Source organism: Nansenia antarctica (genome assembly GCF_963989245.1).
Source record: "Nansenia antarctica genome assembly, chromosome: 1".
NCBI classification, from domain to species: domain Eukaryota; kingdom Metazoa; phylum Chordata; class Actinopteri; order Argentiniformes; family Microstomatidae; genus Nansenia; species Nansenia antarctica.
This window is the reverse complement of record NC_137674.1, coordinates 90,019,873-90,043,641: the sequence shown is the minus strand read 5'-3', so window position 1 is coordinate 90,043,641 and position 23,769 is coordinate 90,019,873. Positions and strand designations below refer to the sequence as shown.

The window sequence follows — 23,769 nt, the reverse complement described above, 5'->3', positions numbered from 1 at the left end:
TTAACATTATAACTCCTGGGTTAATATTATAACTCCTTGTTAATATTATAACTCCTGGTTAATATTATTACTCCTGGGTTAATATTATAACTCCTGGTTAATATTATAACTCCTGGGTTAATATTATAACTCCTGGTTAACATTATAACTCCTGGGTTAATATTATAACTCCTGGGTTAATATTATAACTCCTGGTTAACATTATAACTCCTGGGTTAATATTATAACTCCTGGTTAATATTATAACTCCTGGTTAATATTATTACTCCTGGGTTAATATTATAACTCCTGGTTAATATTATAACTCCTGGGTTAATATTATAACTCCTGGTTAACATTATAACTCCTGGTTAATATTATAACTCCTGGTTAATATTATAACTCCTGGGTTAATATTATAACTCCTGGTTAATATTATAACTCCTAGGTTAATATTATAACTCCTGGTTAATATTATAACTCCTGGGTTAATATTATAACTCCTGGGTTAATATTATAACTCCTGGGTTAATATTATAACTCCTGGTTAATATTATAACTCCTGGTTAACATTATAACTCCTGGTTAATATTATAACTCCTGGGTTAATATTATAACTCCGGGTTAATATTATAACTCCTGGTTAACATTATAACTCCTGGTTAATATTATAACTCCTGGGTTAATATTATAACTCCTGGTTAACATTATAACTCCTGGGTTAATATTATAACTCCTGGGTTAATATTATAACTCCTGGTTAACATTATAACTCCTGGGTTAATATTATAACTCCTGGTTAATATTATAACTCCTGGTTAATATTATTACTCCTGGGTTAATATTATAACTCCTGGGTTAATATTATAACTCCTGGTTAATATTATAACTCCTGGGTTAATATTATAACTCCTGGTTAACATTATAACTCCTGGTTAATATTATAACTCCTGGTTAATATTATAACTCCTGGGTTAATATTATAACTCCTGGGTTAATATTATAACTCCTGGGTTAATATGATATCTCCTGGGTTAATATTATAACTCCTGGTTAATATTATAACTCCTGGGTTAATATGATATCTCCTGGGTTAATATGATATCTCCTGGGTTAATATGATATCTCCTGGGTTAATATTATAACTCCTGGTTAATATTATAACTCCTGGGTTAATATGATATCTCCTGGGTTAATATTATAACTCCTGGGTTAATATTACAGCTGTAATATATGATAATCATGTTTATTTATTTATTTTAATAATTGGAGTAATATAATATTTTTTTGCAAAATGTACTTAACTGTTAAATGTCTTTAAATGATCCGACTGAACAGAGTCTAGAGAGACTGAACTCCCCAGGCTGGTGATGAACAGAGCCTAGAGAGACTGAACTCCCCAGGCTGGTGATGAACAGAGTCTAGAGAGACTGAACTCCTCTACTACCCCCCGGGGTCTCTACTACCCAGAGCCCAGGCTGGTGATGAACAGAGTCTAGAGAGACTGAACTCCTCTACTACCCCCCGGGGTCTCTACTACCCAGAGCCCAGGCTGGTGATGAACAGAGTCTAGAGAGACTGAACTAGAGAGACAGAGTCTAGAGAGACTGAACTCCCGGGGTCTCTACTACCACAGCTCAGCTCTGTGGCCTTCACTTTAAACGGTTTGTTTTCCGGCTTGCCGATAAAATAAATCTGGGTAGAATTGATCTGTCAGAAGTGATCAGCCGTGCGTCTGGACTGATGGTTGGCTGGCACAGTGAAGGGAAGGGGAGGAGGTTCCTGCGGTACGTTCTCAGTGGTTCAGTAGCTTGTGACTGGACCTGAGGGTGAGGAGGCAGAGAGATGGTAGATTGCTGCCAGAGGCTTGACTGAGAGGGTGTGAGGTACGATTGGCAATCCCACGCTCCACTGGCAGAGCCTCAGACCACCAGAACCAGAGGGAGGCAGAGGGAGAGGCAGAGAGGAGGAGGACCAGAGGGAGAGGCAGAGGGAGAGGCAGAGAGGTGGAGGACCAGAGGGAGGCAGAAGGAGGCAGAGGGAGAAGCAGAGAGGAGGAGGACCAGAGGGAGAGGCAGAGAGGTGGAGGACCAGAGGGAGGCAGAGGGAGAGGCAGAGAGGAGGAGACCAGAGGGAGGTAGAGGGAGAGGCAGAGAGGAGGAGACCAGAGGGAGGCAGAGGGAGAGGCAGAGAGGAGGAGACCAGAGGGAGAGGCAGAGAGGTGGAGACCAGAGGGAGGCAGATTAAGCGAACATGATTATTCCACAAGGCAATAGATCCATCATAATGTGTTTATTCCCTCAACTCACACCCTCTGACTCATGTATAACAGGTCAGCTGTGGACTTTCTATCTAATCCACTCCAAATCAGACACAAAGCTGTAACTTTAAACAACTGTTTATGTGGAGAACTGGTCTGTTGTTTTGTGTCTCTGGTTCAGACAGCAGCTCCTAGCTGCTCCTAAGACAAGTAAAGAAACAATGTATGACGGGAAGTAAAACTACATGAAAGCTTTTTTGCCCAGTTTGTGTTCTGTCTTTCTAGGAAGAGAATCACCTCCACGGCTGTTATATATATATATATATATATATATACGTATATATGTTCAGAGTTCTGTAGAAGCTCCTGATGTTTATTTAACAGGCGGAGGAAGCCTGTCTCTGTCTGCTACTGTTCGCCCGCTGACGTCTGCCAAAGTCACTTTGTAATTTCCAAACCTATTCACAGCTAATGAGAGAGAGAAAACTGTACTTGGCATTCAATGAGAGAGGGCGTGCGAAGGAGAGGAAGGGGAGAGATAATCCTGGCTGGGTGGAGAGAGGTAGAGAGAGGGCAGGGCTGTTTGCCTTGCGGTTATAAACCTCACTTTCCTTTTGTGTGGTTGATTGTGAGAGCTGGTTCCTGTTGAAAGAGGCCGTCAGTAAAAGCTTGTAATAAGTGTCTTCTTTTGTTCCATTATGAAACGTGACACCGCACACCTGTCCTGTACTGCACACCTGTACCTCTACCGCTGAGCTCTGTGTGTACTTACCACCGTGTCTAACAAGATTAGACCACCACAAACAGATGTTTGGTGAACAGCAGAACCCCCCCAGGAGCCTCTAGTGATGTATTCATATGTATATATATATATATATATATATATATATATATATATATATTAGGGCTGGGCAAACGATCTAAATTTCTTTTTCGATAATCGCAAGAATTAACGATCAATTATCGAGTAATCGATACGCTTTTTTTTCATCTAAAAAATTAAATGAATAAAAAACTAGGGCAGAAATAACAAGCATGTTTTCCTTGGGGAAAAAACGTTATTTGTGTTGCTATTGCACACATTCATTCATTCACATTCAAACTAGACACTACAGTCAGATAACAATCCTCTTAAACAAGGCAGTGAGTAGCCTAAATTGTTTAACTTAAAAACACATTTTACATTATAAATAAAAATATAGAAAATAAGTAACTCACCATAGGAGCAGTAAAAAAACAGTTACTCACAAATAGGAGGATGACTGAAAACGTTAGTGTCCTTAAGAGCGTCCAGCTTAACTTAAATTTAAACTCCAGCGAGAGACTGTAGGCGGCAGGCCTACTGGTTCTTGTTCAAAAAGATGATCATGTTAACATGTTCAGGGGTGAGAGACGAACGCAATCTGGTGACAGTTAGGCCAGCCGCAGAAAACACTCGCTCCGAGGGCACTGAGGTTGCGGGGATGCAGAGGTAGGTCCGCGCTAATTTGGCCAACCGAGGAAACCTTCTTTCGTTTAATTTCCACCAGTCAGTTGGGTCGCAGTTCAGGCCCGCAGAAGGCTCCCTCAGAAAGGTGCAAACTTCGGTTTCGATGGGGATGTCAGCAGCAGCGTCTGCTGCGTATTGCTCCCCGAGGAGCTGTGCCATGGCGCTGACCGGAGCAGGTGCTCCTGCTGGGGCTCCTTACTGGAGGTTACACTAACGTACGGGAACTTGTTGCATCATGCCGTACTGCGTTGCGAAATTCAATGCGAAGGCAAATGCAAAGTTCATTTCTCACACATAACGTGGACAAACTAATTTCCATTATTATTATTATTATTAAAAAAAAAATATTAACGATTATCGAGCAAAATATTTTGTGCCAACAGAAGAATATTTTATACCAACAGAAGAATATAGGGGATTTTGGCAAATATTTTTGGGCCGCTACCCACACGTTTAGCTGTGTTGCTCATTCCACAAATGCATGATCCTTACAAGATGTACCCGGTTGTAAAGGTGACTAATCAGGCTTTCCAACGATATACAATACAATACCAATTGGTATTATTAAAGGGGAGGATTAATCAACCAAAATAATGTTTCTGAACCTTTTTTGAGGGGTTTATATAGTGATGTACCTGGGGTGTTGCTTCTCTTGTTCACCTGCTGGTGAACATTCATCATAAACCTTCAGGTGTTTGTCTGAGCCTGTCCTGGTCATGGAGGTGAGGAGGACTCTCTGTCAGGCGTGTGTAGAGACGTGTGTAGACATGCCAGAGGCAGCCAGCCAGGCAGGAAGAGGGAAGAAATGCAACTTGGATTAAAAGTGGTAAAGAAATGAATGAATGAATGAATGAATGAATGAATGAATGGTCTTTATTGTCATTGCTATAGTACAGGTACCAAACAACGAAATTTGGGAGGGGTGGCTCCCCTGGTGCTAGGAAATAAAAATAAAAATAAAAAAAACAAGAAGGGAAAGGAGCTGGTTTACATAAATAGAGGCTATGTACACTATCCACTATACTATACTGTACAGATAAAACGACTAGGGTTGTCATATTGCACATAGTGTTATTGCACATTCATTTAAAGTGTCGCAGTTTGCAGGCTTGAAATGTACACATTTGTGCCTCAGCACTACACCTGATTTTTTCAATCCAGCAGCTGCCATCAATCCGTCCAGACTGTCCAGGGCCCAGAACCTAGGTCTTTGCTGTGTTCAGGGCCTGGATGGCCCTGGGGTAGAAGCTGAGCTTCAGTCTGTTTGTCCTTGCGGCCATGGTCCTGTACCGCCTTTTCGAGGGCAGCCAGGCAAAGTATCATGTTTAGGGATGGGAGGTGATGAGATGTTGTTGATATACTGATTCCATTGTCAACTCTGCTTATCGGTTTGATTCGTTATCGATTCCTGATCAGGTTTCTGTGTGGAAGTCTCTGAACACCGTGTAGAACATCTGAACATGACATTTGAACGTTAATAAAAAATTGATTTAAAAATAAACGAGGGATTGCGTTCATAAATACACTCTGGAAATCTGCTCTGGTTTCAACGTCCTAGAGGCTCTGAGCTCAGTTAATCCTGAACGGTCAGTCAAACGTCTTTACAAACCAACTGTCAACACGGTGGACACCAACGATAATATCACCATCATTTCGCTGGCAGTTTTAGGTTATGGTGTTAACATTAACCTTAGCTACATTAACTGTAGCTACATTAACCATAGCTACATTAACCGTAGCTACATTAACCTTAGCTACATTAACCTTAGCTACATTAACCTTAGCTACATTAACCGTAGCTACATTAACCTTAGCTACATTAACCGTAGCTACATTAACCGTAGCTACATTAACCTTAGCTACATTAACCTTAGCTACATTAACCTTAGCTACATTAACCTTAGCTACATTAGCCTTAGCTAGCTTTCTGCCGCTAACTTTAGTGACGGTAGATACTCGCTAACTAACGCTTTCATCTTTTAAAATCCATTCAAATGAACGTTAATTAATCCCATGTATGAACATGGTTATTACCTGCTTTGTAGATGTGTGTTGAATAATACTCTCTCGAGTACCAATCAAGCACACACACACACACACACACACACACACACACAGAGGAAGTCTCCAGTGAATAGCCGAGGGCATCTCATGTTCTCACCTTAAAGCAGGCGTGTGCTGCGTGTCTCTGGGCTCTGATGTATATGTTACGGTACATGTGGGAAACGGTACATGTGGGAAAACGAGGGTTAGGGTTAGGTGCTAAGGTGCTACGGTTAGGATTAGGGTTAGGGGTAGGGTTAGGGTTAGGGTTAGGATTAGGGTTAGGGTTAGACATGCCAGCATGTACCAAGTCGACGTAGCACCCAACCCTAACCCGAGTTTTCCCCACATGTACCGTATTCCCACATGTACCGTAACATACATCCTCTGGGAGGAGATTTATCGACCCCACAGAGACACACAGACCTCGTCATGAGCTATCTCTTACCTTCCAGAGGTGCTCCTGTTGTCAATGGCAACGCAACCATGGGGAAAGTGTTGCGCTTGGGGCCTCTGCAAGTTCAACAATGTGTCAAATGTGATATCCTAGACCACCTAGATGAACGGGAGTATTGATATCCTAACTTGTTATTGCGTGTGTGTATCACAATCTAACCTCTCAACAACCTGAGAGTCTCCAAGCGCCGTAGCAGTTTAATGAACCTGTCACCACTTCTGTCCTGTTTTTATAATTCACATCAGGTCAAATAAATAGGCAATTTCCCCTCCTCACACCCCCAGTCAGACATAATTACCTGCCACTGTGGTGTTCCATGTCATTAGCTGCTTACATGCATGTCCTGTCCTAGGATCATTTAATTTAGTTTGTTTCCTCTCCATAAACACGTCATGACTGCATTATTACAGCAGGCCAACCCACAGTGGGGGGGGGGGGACTTACAGCCTAGTACGCTAGTTTATAGTATGCTAGTTTATAGTATGCTAGTTTATAGTATGCTAGTTTATAGTATGTTAGTTTATAGTATGCTAGTTTATAGTATGTTAGTTTATATTATGCTAGTTTATAGTACGCTAGTTTATAGTACGCTAGTTTATAGTATGCTAGTTTATAGTATGCTAGTTTATAGTACGCTAGTTTATAGTATGCTAGTTTATAGTACGCTAGTTTACAGTATGCTAGTTTACAGTACGTTAGTTTATAGTACGCTAGTTTATTGTAGTTTATAGGCGGGGGGTTGGATGAGAGGAGGGGAGAGGGGGATGGATGAGAGGAGGGGAGAGAGGGTTGGATGAGAGGAGGGGAGAGGGGGATGGATGAAAGGAGGGGAGAGGGGGTTGGATGAGAGGAGGGGAGAGGGGGATGGATGAGAGGAGGGGAGAGGGGGATGAGAGGAGGAGAGAGGGGGATGGATGAGAGGAGGGGAGAGGGGGATGAGAGGAGGGGAGAGGGGGATGGATGAGAGGAGGGGAGAGGGGGATGGATGAGAGGAGGGGAGAGGGGGATGGATGAGAGGAGGGGAGAGGGGGGTGGATGAGAGGAGGGGAGAGGGCGATGGATGAGAGAGGGGGATGAGAGGAGGGGAGAGGGGGATGAGAGGAGGGGAGAGGGGGATGGATGATAGGAGGGGAGAGGGGGATGGATGAGAGGAGGGGAGAGGGGGATGAGAGGAGGGGAGAGGGAGTTGGAGGGGAGAGGGGGATGGATGAGAGGAGGGGAGAGGGGGATGAGAGGAGGGGAAAGGGGGATGAGAGGAGGTGAGAGGGGGATGAGAGCAGTAACTGAGTCTAGTTGCTGTATTACCAGAAGAAAGAGAGACTGCTGCTTCATAAAGCTCTGAGAGGTCATGGGGAGGCCAACTCTCAGCTGGGATGAATAGAGAGAGAGAGTAGAGAGAGAGTAGAGAGAGAATAGAGAGAGTAGAGAGAGAATAGAGAGAGAGTAGAGAGAGAGTAAAGAGAGAGTAGAGAGAGAGTAGAGAGAGGTGAAATTAATTTCTTAATGTGTTTATTGATTCCCATCAAAAATCCGAAATCAAAATTAAGCTCATCACTAACCCCTTTTTCTTACAGAAGATTGCGTGACCGTTCCAAATGCCTTAGTGGAAAACCTGTCCTGCAATATCTGTATGTTTAATGCTTTGGAATATGTCCATATTGTCTTGACAATGATATAGACCAAGTTAACTATCTCCTTTATTCATGATAAATTAGTTAAGCAGAAAATGACAGATTTGCGGCTGTGGCGCAGGAGGTAGAGGCTGTGTCTCAGGAAGTAGAGGCTGTGTCTCAGGAGGTCTTGGGCAAGACACTCAACCCCTAATTGCTTCCAATGAGCGGGCCGGCGCCTTGCATGGTAGCTTGGTAGCTTGCTGCCGTTGGTGTGTGACTGGGTGAATAAGAGACCATGGACTCTGGGGTGGTTGCCATGGTCTCTGGGGTGGTTGTCATGGATTCTGGGGTGGTTTCCATGGACTCTGGGGTGGTTTCCATGGACTCTGGGGTGGTTGCCACGGACTCTGGGGTGGTTGCCATGGTCTCTGGGGTGGTTGCCATGGACTCTGGGGTGGTTGCCATGGTCTCTGGGGTGGTTGCCATGGACTCTGGGGTGGTTGCTATGGTCTCTGGGGTGGTTGCCATTGACTCTGGGGTGGTTGCCATGGACTCTGGGGTGGTTACCATGGACTCTGGGGTGGTTGCCATGGACTCTGGGGTGGTTGCCAAGGCCTCTGGGGTGGTTGCCATGGTCTCTGGGGTGGTTGCCATGGTCACCATTGTGTTGAGAGACCAGCAGCAGAGATAGCATCGGTGTTACTGAGAGACTTGGCCAGAAACTTATTCTGTCTCATCTTTCACTTTTTCCTTTTCCACTTTTTCTTTCTGGCTTTATATCAGTCAGTAGCTACATGTCAGTCAGTAGCTACATGTCAGTCAGTAGGCTACATGTCAGTAGGCTACATATCAGTCAGTAGCTACATGTCAGTAGGCTACTTGTCAGTCAGTAGGCTACATGTCAGTCAGTAGGCTACATGTCAGTAGGCTACATATCAGTCAGTAGCTACATGTCAGTAAGCTACATGTCAGTCAGTAGGCTACATGTCAGTAAGCTACATGTCAGTCAGTAGGCTACATGTCAGTAAGCTACATGTCAGTCAGTAGGCTACATGTCAGTAAGCTACATGTCAGTCAGTAGGCTACATGTCAGTATGCTACATGTCAGTCAGTAGCTACATGTCAGTATGCTACATGTCAGTCAGTAGGCTACATGTCAGTAGGCTACATGTCAGTAGGCTACATGTCAGTAAGCTACATGTCAGTCAGTAGGCTACATGTCAGTAGGCTACATGTCAGTAGGCTACATGTCAGTAGGCTACATGTCAGTAGGCTACATGTCAGTATGCTACATGTCAGTCAGTAGGCTACATGTCAGTCAGTAGGCTACATGTCAGTCAGTAGGCTACATGTCAGTCAGTAGGCTACATGTCAGTAGGCTACATGTCAGTATGCTACATGTCAGTCAGTAGGCAGGCTACATGTCAGTAGGCTACATGAATGATGAATGAATGAATGGTCTTTATTGTCATTGCTATAGTACAGGTACCAAACAACAAAATTTGGGAGGGGTGGCTCCCCTGGTGCTAGAAAAAAAGGGGGGGAAACAAAAAAAACAAAAAAAAACAAGAAGGGAAAGGAGCTAGTTTACATAAATAAAGGCTATGTACACTATCCACTATACTATACTGTACAGATAAAACGACTAGGGTTGTCATATTGCACATAGTGTTATTGCACATTCATTTAAAGTGTCGCAGTTTGCAGGCTTGAAATGTACACATTTGTGCCTCAGCACTACACCTGATTTTTTCAATCCAGCAGCTGCCATCAATCCGTCCAGACTGTCCAGGGCCCAGAACCTAGGTCTTTGCTGTGTTCAGGGCCTGGATGGCCCTGGATGGCCCTGGGGTAGAAGCTGAGCTTCAGTCTGTTTGTCCTTGCGGCCATGGTCCTGTACCGCCTTTTCGAGGGCAGCCGGGCAAAGTGTTCGTACCCAGGGTGGGTTGGGTCTCTGGAGATCTTGGAGGCCTTCCTGAGGCAGCGTGTGTTGTACAGCTCTTCCAGAGAGGGGAGGGGGGCGCCGGTGATCTTCTGGGCTGTTCTCACGACTCTCTGTAGCGCATTTCTCTCTGCGGTTGTGCAGCTGGAGAACCAGTCCTACATGTCAGTAGGCTACATGTCAGTAGGCTACATGTCAGTCAGTAGGCTACATGTCAGTAGGCTACATGTCAGTCAGTGGGCTACATTTCTTTGCCTATTCAGGGTTAGCCTAACCATATGCAGCTAAATCAGAAGCAGAACCAGGGCAGGACAGGTTATGGAAGAAGTGTTGCTGCCATCTAGTGCTTGTTTGAGGTACAGTCATCTGGTTGATTACTTGTCAACACCAGTTCTCTTCATTCCTGGTCCTGGGGGCCCACAGGTTCTGTAAGCTTTTCTTCCAGCTCAGGAACCCTTCATACCTCTGCATTCACTGGTCTGCTTTATGCCTGGAGAAGGTCTATGACCGAAAGCTCGCAATTAACTATGTTTTATGCACAGATTTGAGTGTGCGGATGCTGTTATCCTGCACTCTACTGATACTCTTCAGTTCAGCACCTCAGCTGAGTCTGATCACAGATCCGTGGTGGTATTTTCACTATTCCAGCCCAGGACAAATCCATCTGAACTAATAAACCTCTCCTCTCCTCCTCCTCCTCTCCTCCTCTCTTCCTCCTCTCCTCCTCTCCTCCTCTCTTCCTCCTCTCCTCCTCTCTTCCTCCTCCTCCTCTCCTCCTCTCCTCCTCAGTCATCGTCTGGAGGTTAGAGCGCAGGTGGCCCAGGCCTTCCTGTCTAAGTTCCAGCTGTCCAGTGAGGAGATGGCTACGCTACGAGGAGCTCGCGACGCCCCCATCACTGAGGTAGCTAACACCACCCTCCCTATAGACCAGAAACTAACACCACCCTCCCTATAGACCAGAAACTAACACCACCCCTCCCTATAGACCAGAAACTAACACCACCCTCCATATAGGCCAGAAACTAACACCACCACCCTCCCTATAGACCAGAAACTAACACCACCCTCCCTATAGACCAGAAACTAACACCACCACCCTCCCTATAGACCAGAAACTAACACCACCCTCCCTATAGACCAGAAACTAACACCACCCTCCCTATAGACCAGAAACATCACAGGATGGATTGTCCAAGACATGAGTTTGATGTAGAACTGTTGTATTACTTTTTTCAGAAGCGTGTGTGTGTGTGTGTGACAGGCAAGGCAAGTTTATTTGTACAGCACATTTCATACAACAGGGGCAATTCAAAGTCAGGGCTTAAAGTACTCCGGCACAGTGCCGGATTTCCGGCGCGGGAGAATAAAAAAAAAAAAAAACTGCAATTGCGGCATTGCGCCGACGTGGTGGCGGGGGCGCTGTTTCACAAATAACTTAGCTTTCGTGTTTGCTAGCGAAACAGCTGATAGTTGATGTTGACTGCTCAAGGAGAATACATATTTGAAAGTACAGAATGCCTGAGAGCCTTATATTGCATTATATTACATTATATTTTGAATGGCCATCTGGTGCCTGAATATTGTTTTTTCCTTTACATATATAATGACATTTCCACCATAAATTGATGGCGAAAGGGCACAAATTGGTGCATATCAATTCACCAGAATGCAAGAAATTAAGTGTTTGATGCTCGTTTAAGGACCCCCAGACAGCCCTGCTTCATGGGTCCCCCCCCGATGTCAAACACCACTGGTACCACCTCCGCCTCATTTTGAGCCAGGAAAAACCCTGAGTAGTGACGGGAAGCCTTATGGGACGTGGTGCCAAGAAGGAGAATACCCCTCCTAAATTTCGTTGTTTGGTACCTGTACTGTAGCAATGACAATAAAGACCATTCATTCATTCATAAGTGATAGTGGCTTAATAAGTAATCAGTTTGTTCTTTTAAAGACATGTATATATTTTATTCTGTATTGTTATAGTGATAGTGGCTTAATAAGTGATGCAATCAGTTTGGCCTTTTAAAGACATCTAATTTTTATTTTATTTTATTAAGTATAAAACAGTATTATGAATGAATGGTCTTTATTGTCATTACAGTTTTTCCCAATTGCTAAAACACAAAAGCCAATTCTCTAAACCAAATGACCAGTTCTCTAAACACATTTAATAAAACTAGCTCCCATTTGCCAAAACCATAAACACATTTCACATGAAGACACAATTCACAAAACACAATCCTCCTTTTCTCATAAATCTAAACACATTTTGTCTTGCTAAAACACAAGTTGCAAAAAACTCAAACTCAAAATGTCAAATTCTCAAATTAAAGCTCATGTGATGCAAAATGCTTGCCACAGTCAGCAACATTTTTACACAATGAACACACCTGGCTTCATTCATTAAACATAACGACTCAAAATGTAAGACACTTGTTGCAAATGATTGTGGTGTGTGTGTGTGTGTGTGTGTGGTATAGTTCCATAAATAAATAAAAAAAACATCACACCCTGAACATTGTTTTCAGTGAGTATTGTTGTGTGTAATGGATCCTCTGTAGTGTTTGCATTGAGTTGTGATACAGTACAGTATTGTACATGTTACGGTACATGTGGGAATACGGTAACATTTTTCAAACCTTTATTTACGTAAAACTCGATAGGACAACAGTGCAACAACTTCGCGGCTGAACTTTAGTAAAATTTCGGACATCATATGCCATTTAAAGGGGGGAAATAGATATCTAAAAATGCATGACTATCATGCAAAATCAGCCTTACTGTAATGTAAAATATGTAATGTTAGATATAACGTTAGACAGGGAGCGCAGATGTATTTTTATGCATGACTATCATACATGTGGGGAAACTAGGGTTAGGGTTAGGTGCTAGGGTTACAGTAAGGTTAGGGTTAGGATTAGGGGTAGGGTTTGAGTTTGAGTTTTGAAGAGAGAAGGTGTGGTTTTGCTTATGTAGCTTTAGAAAAGTGTGTTGTGTGTTGTGTAGAGTTTTGGGAAAATGGAGGAAAGTTTTGTGAAATGTGATTTAGCAATTGAGAAAAACTGTAATACAGTACAGGTACCATACAACGAAATTTAGGAGGGGGGGCTCCCCTGGTGCTTGGAAAAAGACTAAAAACACGAGGGCCAAGGGTAAAATAAAAAAGGAAAAAAAGCTGGTTTACATAAATAAAGGCTATGTACACTATCTACTATACTACTATACTATACAATAAAACACTGTGCTGTACTCTATGCTATGCTATAAATATCCTAACTTTTCCTATATCTGAACCTTATGTACACAAGGGTTGTCATTTTGCACATAGTATTGTTGCACATTCATTTAAAGTATTAATGCATTTTAACATTGAGACATATATTTTGTATTGACTATAAAATAGTATTAATGCATTTAAACATTGAGACAAGAAGCTGTCTTCTGTACCCGCTCTCCCAATATCTCAAACTGTGACCCCCCTCCCCAAGAAAAAGTTTCAGGCACAGGATTTTTTTCCCACTTTAAGCCCTGCAAAGTGCTTTACACATTAAAAAATACAGAAAAAGAAGGATAGTAAGAAAAAATAAAAAAATAAAACTGGCAAGAATAGATACATATAAATCCCTCAAAAAAAGTTTGGAAACGTTATTTCAGTCGATTCTTCCTCCCCTTTAATAATACCAATTGGTATTGTATTTTATATCGTTGGAAAGCCTGATTAGTCACCTTTACAACAAGGTACAACGTGTAAGGATCATGCATTTGTGGAATGAGTTACACAGCTAAACGTGTGGGTAGCAGCCCAAATTGTTTTGCCAAAATCCCCTGCAATATTCTTCTGTATTCACTCTCGTTTGACGCTGGCAGGTGTATGTCAGTCACAGGTGTGTGACTGGCACTTGAATGGCACCTAATTGACAGGAATGATATTCTGGGGCCAGTGGCGATCCTATACCTTCAGAATCTGGGACCTAACTCCATCCTCCAGGATAACAACGCTTGCCCCCACAGAGCCAGGATCATCACAGAGTACCTCCAGAATTTGGGAGTGGAGTGGAGAGGATGGAATGGCCTGCCGTGAATCCAGACCTCAACCCAATTGAACACTTGTGGGATCAGCTTGGGTGTGCTGTACGTGCCAGAGTGACCAACGCAACCATGTTGGCTGACTTGTGGCAAATCCTGGTTGAGGAATGACCAGCATGAGGAGGAGGAGCCAAGCTGTTGTGACTGCGTATGGATCTTCCACACGCTACTGAGGTCCCTGACAGTGTAAAATGAATAAAGTGTAAAAATGGCCAATATGTGTTGTTTTTTCCTTATTACTGTGGGAGAGTGCAATCATCCAATCCACCAAGCAACTCAAAACGAGAGTGAATACCAACAGAAGACTATAGGGGATTTTGGCAAATATTTTTGGGCCGCTACCCACACGTTTAGCTGTGTTGCTCATTCTACGAATGCATGATCCTTACAAGATGTACCTGGTTGTAAAGCTCGTGGTAAAGGCGACTAATCAGGCTTTCCAACGATATAAAATACAATACCAATTGGTATTATTAAAGGGGAGGAATAATCGACCGAAATAACGTTTCAGAACTTTTTGGGAGGAGTTTATATAGAAAATAAATAGAATACATTTAACAACATAATAAGACAATGAACAAAACGATATAGATAAAAGTGTTACTGCATCTGTGTTCAGCCGCTATCCTGGCCCATATGGTGTGTGAGATCTGACTGATATGGTGTGTGAGATCTGACTGATATGGTGTGTGAGATCTGACTGATACGGTGTGTGAGATCTGACTGATATGGTGTGTGAGATCTGACTGATACGGTGTGTGAGATCTGACTGATATGGTGTGTGAGATCTGACTGATATGGTGTGTGAGATCTGGCTGATATGGTGTGTGAGATCGGTGTGTGATGTTGTGTGTGATGTTGTGTGTGTGTGTGTGTGTGTGTGTTAGTGTGAGATGTTGTGTGTGTGTAATGTTGTGTGTGTGTTGTTGTCAGGACTTCTTCAAGGCTCTCAGCAGAGTGAAGCTCATCCACCAAGACGTGAAGATCCTCCTACGCACCAACCAGCAGACCGCAGGGTGAGGAGCAGAACTGTCCCATGATGCCTAGCACCTGACCTTTCACCTCTCTGCATCATAGTTGGGATTATGGTGGTGTCTGGGTTCTGATGTGTGATGTTCTGGTGTCTGGGTTGTGATGTGTGATGTTCTGGTGTCTGGGTTGTGATGTGTGATGTTCTGGTGTCTGGGTTGTGATGTGTGATGTTCTGGTGTCTGGGTTGTGACCTGGTGATGTTCTGGTGTTGTGTCTGGGTTGTGATGTGTGATGTTCTGGTGTCTGGGTTCTGATGTGTGATGTTCTGGTGTCTGGGTTCTTATGTGTGATGTTCTGGTGTCTGGGTTGTGATGTTCTGGTGTCTGGGTTGTGACCTGGTGATGTTCTGGTGTCTGGGTTGTGACCTGGTGATGTTCTGGTGTTGTGTCTGGGTTGTGACCTGGTGATGTTCTGGTGTTGTGTCTGGGTTGTGACCTGGTGATGTTCTGGTGTTGTGTGTCCTAGGCTGGAGATCATGGACCAGATGGCGGTGTTGCAGGAGACGTCGTACGAGCAGCTGTACCGCTGGGCCCAGAGTAAGACAGCGGCTACGCTACACTCCTCACATAAGAATAGGACCTCATTATACTAAGACAAGCACCAATCCAAGGCAGGTAGGGGGCAGGTAGGGGGGCAGGTAGGGGGCAGGTAGGGGGCAGGTAGGAGGGCAGGTAGGGGGGCAGGTAGGGGGGCAGGTAGGGGGCAGGTAGGGGGGCAGGTAGGGGGGCAGGTAGGGGGGTCTGTGTTCATGATGTGACCAGGCTACCACTCAAGGTCTCTTTCTATTCTTGCCGGGGCCTCTTGGCCAGATCATCATTGTAAATAGAGAATTTGTTCTCAACTGATTTTATATGGTAAAATAAGTAAATAAACATTCTCTCTATCCAGAGGAGTGTCGAGGGCCAGGGCAGGTGGGGGGGGGGGGGGGGCAGGTAGGGGGCAGGTAGGTGGATAGGGGGGCAGGTAGGGTTAGGGTTAGGGTGTGTGTTCAGGGTGTGACCCTGACCCTTTCTCTCTCTCTGTCCAGACGAGTGCAGAGGTCTGACCCAGGAGTCGTGTGACGTCACCCCGGTGCTGAGCCAGGCCCTGGAGGCCCTGCAGGACAGACCTGTCCTCTACAAGTGAGCTGATACACCTCCTCCTCTACACCTCCTCCTCTTTCCTCTCCTCCCTCCCCTACACCCTGTCCTCTACAAGTGAGCTAATACACCTCCTCCTCTACACCTCCTGTACACCTCCTCCTCCTCTACCTCCTCCTCCTCTACACCTCCTCTACCTCCTCATCCTCCTTTACACCTCCTCTACCTCCTCCTCCTCTACCTCCTCCTCCTCTACCTCCTCCTCCTCGTCTACCTCCTCCTCCTCTACACCTCCTGTACACCTCCTCCTCGTCTACCTCCTCCTCCTCTACACCTCCTCTACCTCCTCTGCCTCCTCCTCCTCTACCTCCTCCTCCTCCACCTCCTCTACACCTCCTTTGTCCTCTCCTCTCCTCCCTCCCTCTATACCCTGTCCTCCCTCTCTCCTCTCCTCTCTCCCCCTACATCCTGTCCTCTACAAGTGAGCTGATACACCTCCTCCTCCTCCTCCTCCTCCTCCTCCTCTCCTCCCTCCCTCTACACCTTTGAAGTAAGCAAACTGAAACATACTGCCTTAGCAATTAAAGTTTCGCCGGCAACTCGAGTCACTGCGCAAGAAGTTAACAGCTCGTGTGGCGTTGATGAGGCGACTGGTTGGCTCGAGCTGGGGCGCCGGTGCAAGGACCTTGCGCACGGCAGCCCTAGCCCTCGTTTATTCAACTAGTGAATACTGCGCCCCAGTTTGGTGTCGCAGTGCCCACACCCGCCTCATCGACTCGCCTATAAACGAAGCCTTGCGCATTGTGACAGGATGCCTGCGTCCTACCCCCGTGGACAACCTTCCCATCCTAGCAGGCATCCAGCCCGCAGGCCTCCGCCGCATGGGAGCCACAGCACGTCTCGCCTGCCGGGCCGTGGAGCTTAATAACCATCTGCTCCATGATAGGCTCACTATAACAGCGGAGCCCTCCCGGCGTCTCAAGTCGAGACACCCATTTGTGCCTGCCGCACAGGATCTCAGGCAGCAATGCAGAGATCTTAACATCAGTGCGGCAGGATGGGCGGATTATATGTGGCGCGCGGAGTGGGAGGCAAACACCTCCAAACTCCGCGACCACATCCCAGTCGCCGGCCCTGAGCCCCTCGGGATGGACTTGCCAAGGCTATCCTGGGCGAGGCTCAATCGTCTCCGGACCGGCGTCGGGCGTTTCCGCTCATCAATGCACAGATGGGGCTTGGCCCCAAATGCGTCGTGCGAGTGTGGCGCAGAGGACCAAACCGCAGACCATGTTATCCTGGATTGCACGGTGTACCACCCACCCAACGGGATGCATGGTCTGTCGGTATTAGATGACGAGACGATGACGTGGCTTCTGGAGGGGTGTCCAGGAATATAGCCCGGGTGAGCCCCTCAACCAGGTCTCGGGGTGGTAAAAAGGGTAGCCCCTCGGCCCCGAGCCTGGTGGAGTGGAGAGGAAAACAACTACCCATACGCCGAAGAAGAAGAAGCAATTAAAGAAATGTTGATGAAAATGTATGCTGCCTTGTCAATGTCTGCTGCCTTGTCAATGTCTGCTGCCTTGTCAATGTATGCTGCCGTGTCAATGTAGCTGCCTTGTCAATGTAGCTGCCTTGTCAATGTAGCTGCCTTGTCAATGTATGCTGCCGTGTCAATGTAGCTGCCTTGTCAATGTAGCTGCCTTGTCAATGTAGCTGCCATGTCAATGTAGCTGTCTGGTCAATGTAGCTGCCTTGTCAATGTAGCTGCCTTGTCAATGTAGCTGCCTTGTCAATGTCTGCTGCCTTGTCAATGTCTGCTGCCTTGTCAATGTATGCTGCCATGTCAATGTAGCTGCCTTGTCAATGTAGCTGCCATGTCAATGTCTGCTGCCTTGTCAATGTAGCTGCCTTGTCAATGTAGCTGCCTTGTCAATGTCTGCTGCCTTGTCAATGTAGCTGCCTTGTCAATGTAGCTGCCTTGTCAATGTCTGCTGCCATGTCAATGTAGCTGCCTTGTCAATGTAGCTGCCATGTCAATGTCTGCTGCCTTGTCAATGTAGCTGCCTTGTCAATGTAGCTGCCTTGTCAATGTCTGCTGCCTTGTCAATGTAGCTGCCTTGTCAATGTAGCTGCCTTGTCAATGTATGCTGCCTTGCCAATGTTTGCTGCCTTGCCAATGTATGCTGCCTTGTCAATGTCTACTGCCTTGTCAATGTAGCTGCCTTGTCAATGTAGCTGCCTTGTCAATGTAGCTGCCTTGTCAATGTAGCTGCCTTGTCAACATCTGCTGCCTTGTCAATGTAGCTGCCTTGTCAATGTAGCTGCCTTGTTAATGTAGCTGCCTTGTCAATGTCTGCTGCCTTGTCAATGTAGCTGCCTTGTCAATGTAGCTGCCATGTCAATGTAGCTGCCTTGTCAATGTCTGTTGCCTTGTCAATGTAGCTGCCTTGTCAATGTAGCTGCCTTGTCAAACAATCTGTGTCCTCTAGTAGGGGAGCGCGGGGTATGTTGTCACACGCTGTCTAACATTTACCCCAAGCTGTCACATTGGATTATCAACAAATAAGAACACAACTAAATGTGTCTTGTCAAATAGACCCCCTTTTTAGAATGTAAATCTGCTATTTACACACAAGAGATCACTAGAGGGCGCTTCTTTTTTTAGCCTGCCTCCTACACAGAAAAACTGCAAAATAGCTTCATACTAGCTTATCCTGAAGTGATTTTTGAAAATGTAAGGATACTGGGTGGTAGAACGCACATATCTAGGAACAGTCATGAAAGGAGGGTCCTGAAATTTGATTCAGTGAAAATATAGAATTGTCCTCTCTCTGTCTCTCCTCTCCTCCCTTCCCTTCCCCTACACTCTGTCCTCTCCTGTCCTCTCTCTGTCTCTCCTCTCCTCCCTTCCCTTCCCCTACACTCTGTCCTCTCCTGTCCTCCCTCTGTCTCTCCTATCCTCCCTCTGTCTATCTGACGTTCCCTAACACACGTGTGGAGCCAAGGCCAGGGGGGTGGCAGACTTCCTGTAATCTGTCCCCCCCTCTCCCCCCCCCCCCCCTCTCCTGGCCTCTAAACCCGCTACTGTTTAGTCTGACAGGGAGACTTTCTCAGCTAACAAATGAAAACAACTCCAGACTCTCTTTCCTTGTTGGACAGTCAGGGGACAGGCCTCTGTGTTGTTTGTGTATATCTGCTGGTGACCTCTACACACCACAGGAACACTCATACTCATATCCAGAGGTGTTTCTTTGGTAACATTGTTGCCTGATGTTGTTTGTGTCTGGTTCTGTCAAATACACTCTGATGTTGTTTGTGTCTGGTTCTGTCAAATACACTCTGATGTTGTTTGTGTCTGGTTCTGTGTGGTTCTGACTGGTTGTGTGTGGTTGTGTGTGGTTCTGTGTGGTTCTGTCAGGTACACCCTGGATGAGTTTGGGACGGCTAGGAGGTGTGCGGTGGTCCGAGGGTTCATCGATGCTCTGACCCGGGGGGGGCCGGGGGGGACACCCCGCCCCATAGAGATGCACTCCCATGACCCCATGAGGTACTGACCCTAACCCTACTGACCCTAACCCTAACCCATGACCCCCTGAGGTATGTCACATGTGTGTTGATACTGTCAGTAAACCTCATTCAGCTGTAATAATGGCAGGAAGACCCTAACCCGATTCAGCTGTAATAATGGTAGAAACACCCTAACCTGATTTACAGCCACAAGTGAATTTAAAACAGCTTCACTCTGCCGGGGAACCTTCCCCTTTGCAGGGACTCTGGGGGTCGTTCAGAGAAACAGCTGATCTGTACCTGCTGCCTACGCCCCGCGGTGCCACTTACCTTCCCTCTCTCTATGAGTCTAATGAGAGGTGTTACCTTCCCTCTCTCTCTATGAGTCTAATGAGAGGTGTTACCTTCCCTCTCTCTCTATGAGTCTAATGAGAGGTGTTACCTTCCCTCTCTCTCTATGAGTCTAATGAGAGGTGTTACCTTCCCTCTCTCTATGAGTCTAATGAGAGGTGTTACCTTCCCTCTCTCTCTATGAGTCTAATGAGAGGTGTTACCTTCCCTCTCTCTCTATGAGTCTAATGAGAGGTGTTACCTTCCCTCTCTCTCTACGAGTCTAATGAGAGGTGTTACCTTCCCTCTCTCTATGAGTCTAATGAGAGGTGTTACCTTCCCTCTCTCTCTATGAGTCTAATGAGACCTGTTACCTTCCCTCTCTCTCTATGAGTCTAATGAGACCTGTTGCCTTCCCTCTCTCTCTATGAGTCTAATGAGACCTGTTACCTTCCCTCTCTCTCTACGAGTCTAATGAGAGGTGTTACCTTCCCTCTCTCTCTATGAGTCTAATGAGAGGTGTTACCTTCCCTCTCTCTCTGAGTCTAATGAGAGGTGTTACCTTCCCTCTCTCTCTACAAGTCTAATGAGAGGTGTTACCTTCCCTCTCTCTCTATGAGTCTAATGAGAGGTGTTCTAGGAACACCAAGGCCCTGCCTGGAACACACATCACCTCTGCTTTACTGGAGCGTCAGGCCTTCTCAGAACATGATGCTGTCACCTAAGGCTCCCTCCTCCTCCTCCACCTCCTCCTCATCCACCTCCTCCTCCTAGTTCAGGCCTTCTCAGAACATGATGCTGTCACCTAAGGCTCCTCCACCTCCTAGTTCAGCCCTTCTCAGAACATCATGGTGTGTTGTGTGTTGTGTCTCTGCAGGTACGTGGGGGACATGCTAGCCTGGCTCCACCAAGCCACCGCCTCAGAGAAAGAACATCTGGATGCTCTGCTGAAACAAGTCACCATGCAGAGTACGTATCTGTCTGTCTGTCTGTGTCTGTGTCTGTCTGTCTGTCTGTCTGTGTCTGCCTGTCTGTGTCTGTCTGTGTCTGTCTGTGTCTGTCTGTGTCTGTCTGTCTGTCTGTCTGTCTGTGTCTGCCTGTCTGTGTCTGCCTGTGTCTGCCTGTCTGTGTCTGCCTGTCTGTCTGTCTATCTGTCTGTCTATCTGTACGTCCTCTCAGCTCAGCACTAGACTAGAGCACGGCTGTAGCTACTGTCGGCTCAACAGAGCCAATATGTGACACATTCTAATGCTTTGGTCCTCATGTCTGATCTGATGTAATGATCTGACTTTTCTTTAGAAAAATGTGAATACATTTCCGCGTCGTCGACAACCAGGCTAGCGTACCACCAGGCTAGCGTACAATCAGGCTAGCGTACCACCAGGCTAGCGTACCACCAGGCTAGTGTACCACCAGGCTAGCGTACCACCAGGCTAGCGTACAACCAGGCTAGCGTACAACTAGGCTAGCGTACCACCAGGCTAGCGTACCACCAGGCTAGCGTACCACCAGGCTAGCGTACCACCAGACTAGCGTACCACCAGGCTAGCGTACCACCAGGCTAGCGTACCACCAGGCTAGCGTACCACCAGGCTAGCGTACAACCAAGCTAGCGTACCACCAGGCTAGCTTACCACCAGGCTAGCGTACCACCAGGCTAGCGTACAATCAGGCTAGCGTACAACCAGGCTAGCGTACCACTAGGCTAGCGTACAACCAGGCTAGCGTACAACCAGGCTAGCGTACAACCAGGCTAGCGTACAACCAGGCTAGCCTACCACCAGGCTAGCGTACCACCAGGCTAGCGTACCACCAGGCTAGCGTACCACCAGGCTAGCGTACCACCAGGCTAGCGTACCACCAGGCTAGTGCACAACCAGGCTAGCGTACAACCAGGCTAGCGTACCACCAGGCTAGCGTACTGTATGACTGCTCTACGTCCTCAAGACTGTTCCTTGTTCCTCTGGTCCCCAGGCGTGGAGGAGAACCTGCAGGAGGTGGTGGGACACATCACAGAGGGGGTCTGCAGGCCGCTCAAGGTGAGCTGGACTCTCTGGCCCAGGGAACAGACACACACTGCAGGCTTGCTGCTCCAGTAGTAGAGGTGGAGGTGTTGTGTTATGTTGTTGACGTGTCTCTGGTCTGTCCACAGGTGCGTATAGAGCAGGTGATCGTAGCAGAGCCAGGTGCCGTCCTGCTCTACAAGCTCTCCAACCTGCTCAAGTTCTACCATCACACCATCAGGTACTGATGTCATATGATGGCTTTTTATCACCAAACTGAACTAGAGGCACTGGCATGGACACGGCACGATATATTACTCAGTGGTTGTCCAGGAACAATACTGTGATTTGTGACACGTTCTAACGCTTTGGTCCTCATGTCGGGATCTGATGTAATGAGAATCCTCTCTCCTCCTCCCTCTTTCCTCCTCCTCTCCCCTCCTCCTCTCTCTCCTCTCTCCTCCCCCCCTCCTCTCTCTCCTCTCTCCTCCCCCCCTCTTCTCTCTCCTCCTCCCTCTCTCCTCAGCTCCATCATAGGTACCAGTGTGGCGTCTCTGCTGATGACCATAGAGGAGATGCACATCCTCAGCAAGAAGATGTTCTTCAACAGCCTGAGTCTGCATGCCAGCAGGCTGATGGACAAGGTACACCTAACCCTAACTATAGATGGACAAGGTAGGATAGAGTCTCCACGCCAGCAGCCTGAGGGAAAAGGTAGGATAGAGTCTGCATGCCAGCAGGCTGATGGACAAGGTAGGACAGAGACACGACTACAGAAACATCTAGAACATCTATAGAGACACAACTACAGATATAGAAACATCTAGAACATCTATAGAGACACAACTATAGATGAAACATCTAGAACATCTATGGAGACACAACTATAGATGAAACATCTAGAACATCTATAGAGACACAACTATAAATGAAACATCTAGAACATCTATAGAGACACAACTATAGATGAAACATCTAGAACATCTATAGAGACACAACTACAGAAACATCTAGAACATCTATAGAGACACAACTACAGAAACATCTATAGAGACACAACTATAGATGAAACATCTAGAACATCTTTAGAGAGAGAACTATAGATGAAACATCTAGAACAGGGGTGCTCATTACGTCGATCGCGATCGACCGGTCGATCGCGAAGGTAGTGTGGGTAGATCACACGGCATTGGAAAAAAAAAAAAAAAAAAAAAAAAAAAAATTGATATTTTTTCGGGAAAAGTAGCCGGGGACGCCTCCCGTCTGGACCACACAGGAGAGGGCATCACTCAGCCCCGCGCCGCCTCACAACACACACACACACACACACACACACACACACACACACACACAGACAAGCACACACACACACACACACACACACACACAGACAGACAGACACAAGCACACACACATGCACACACAGACAGACAGACACACACACACACACACACACACACACACAGACAGACAGACACACACAGACAGACAGACAGACAGACACACACACACACACTCCGCCGCCCGGAGACGTCGATGGCACCTGGCTTGGCACTGGCCAGTCTGGTGTAAACCACTCAGAGCTCCTGAGTTAATGTTAATGTTAATGGACTACCAGTGTGAATATTTGTTATATAGTTTAATAAATCTCTTCTTTGATTTTGAAACAGTGTAGCGTGGCCTTAATTTGTTATTATTACAGTACATTTTTGTGTTCGCAGCAATGGCAATATGTTTTATTTGGTTGGTAGATCTTGTTGAGCTGGTAATTTGAAAAGTAGCTCACAAGCCTAAAAAGTGTGAGCACCCCTGATCTAGAACATCTATAGAGAACTATAGATGAAACATCTAGAACATCTATAGAGAGAGAACTATATATTAAACATCCAGAACATCTATAGAGACACAACTATAGATGAAACATGGACACGGTAGGATAGAGACACAAC

At 46.1% G+C, this 23,769-nt stretch overlaps 1 protein-coding gene across 1 annotated transcript in view; it reads left to right on the top strand.

Moving 5' to 3' along the window:
• The window catches only part of cog6 (component of oligomeric golgi complex 6), a gene marked incomplete at its 3' end in the record, with an annotated part of 48,925 nt that overhangs the window by 8,698 nt on the left and 16,458 nt on the right, over nucleotides 1–23,769 (top strand). The window contains exons 5-13 of the mRNA XM_080538148.1: nucleotides 10,573–10,684; nucleotides 14,803–14,885; nucleotides 15,367–15,437; nucleotides 15,929–16,022; nucleotides 19,399–19,527; nucleotides 20,695–20,786; nucleotides 21,792–21,856; nucleotides 21,970–22,061; nucleotides 22,347–22,464. Of these exons, the coding sequence (XP_080394274.1) occupies nucleotides 10,573–10,684; nucleotides 14,803–14,885; nucleotides 15,367–15,437; nucleotides 15,929–16,022; nucleotides 19,399–19,527; nucleotides 20,695–20,786; nucleotides 21,792–21,856; nucleotides 21,970–22,061; nucleotides 22,347–22,464 (856 nt within the window). The remainder of the gene's footprint in view (nucleotides 1–10,572; nucleotides 10,685–14,802; nucleotides 14,886–15,366; nucleotides 15,438–15,928; nucleotides 16,023–19,398; nucleotides 19,528–20,694; nucleotides 20,787–21,791; nucleotides 21,857–21,969; nucleotides 22,062–22,346; nucleotides 22,465–23,769) is intronic.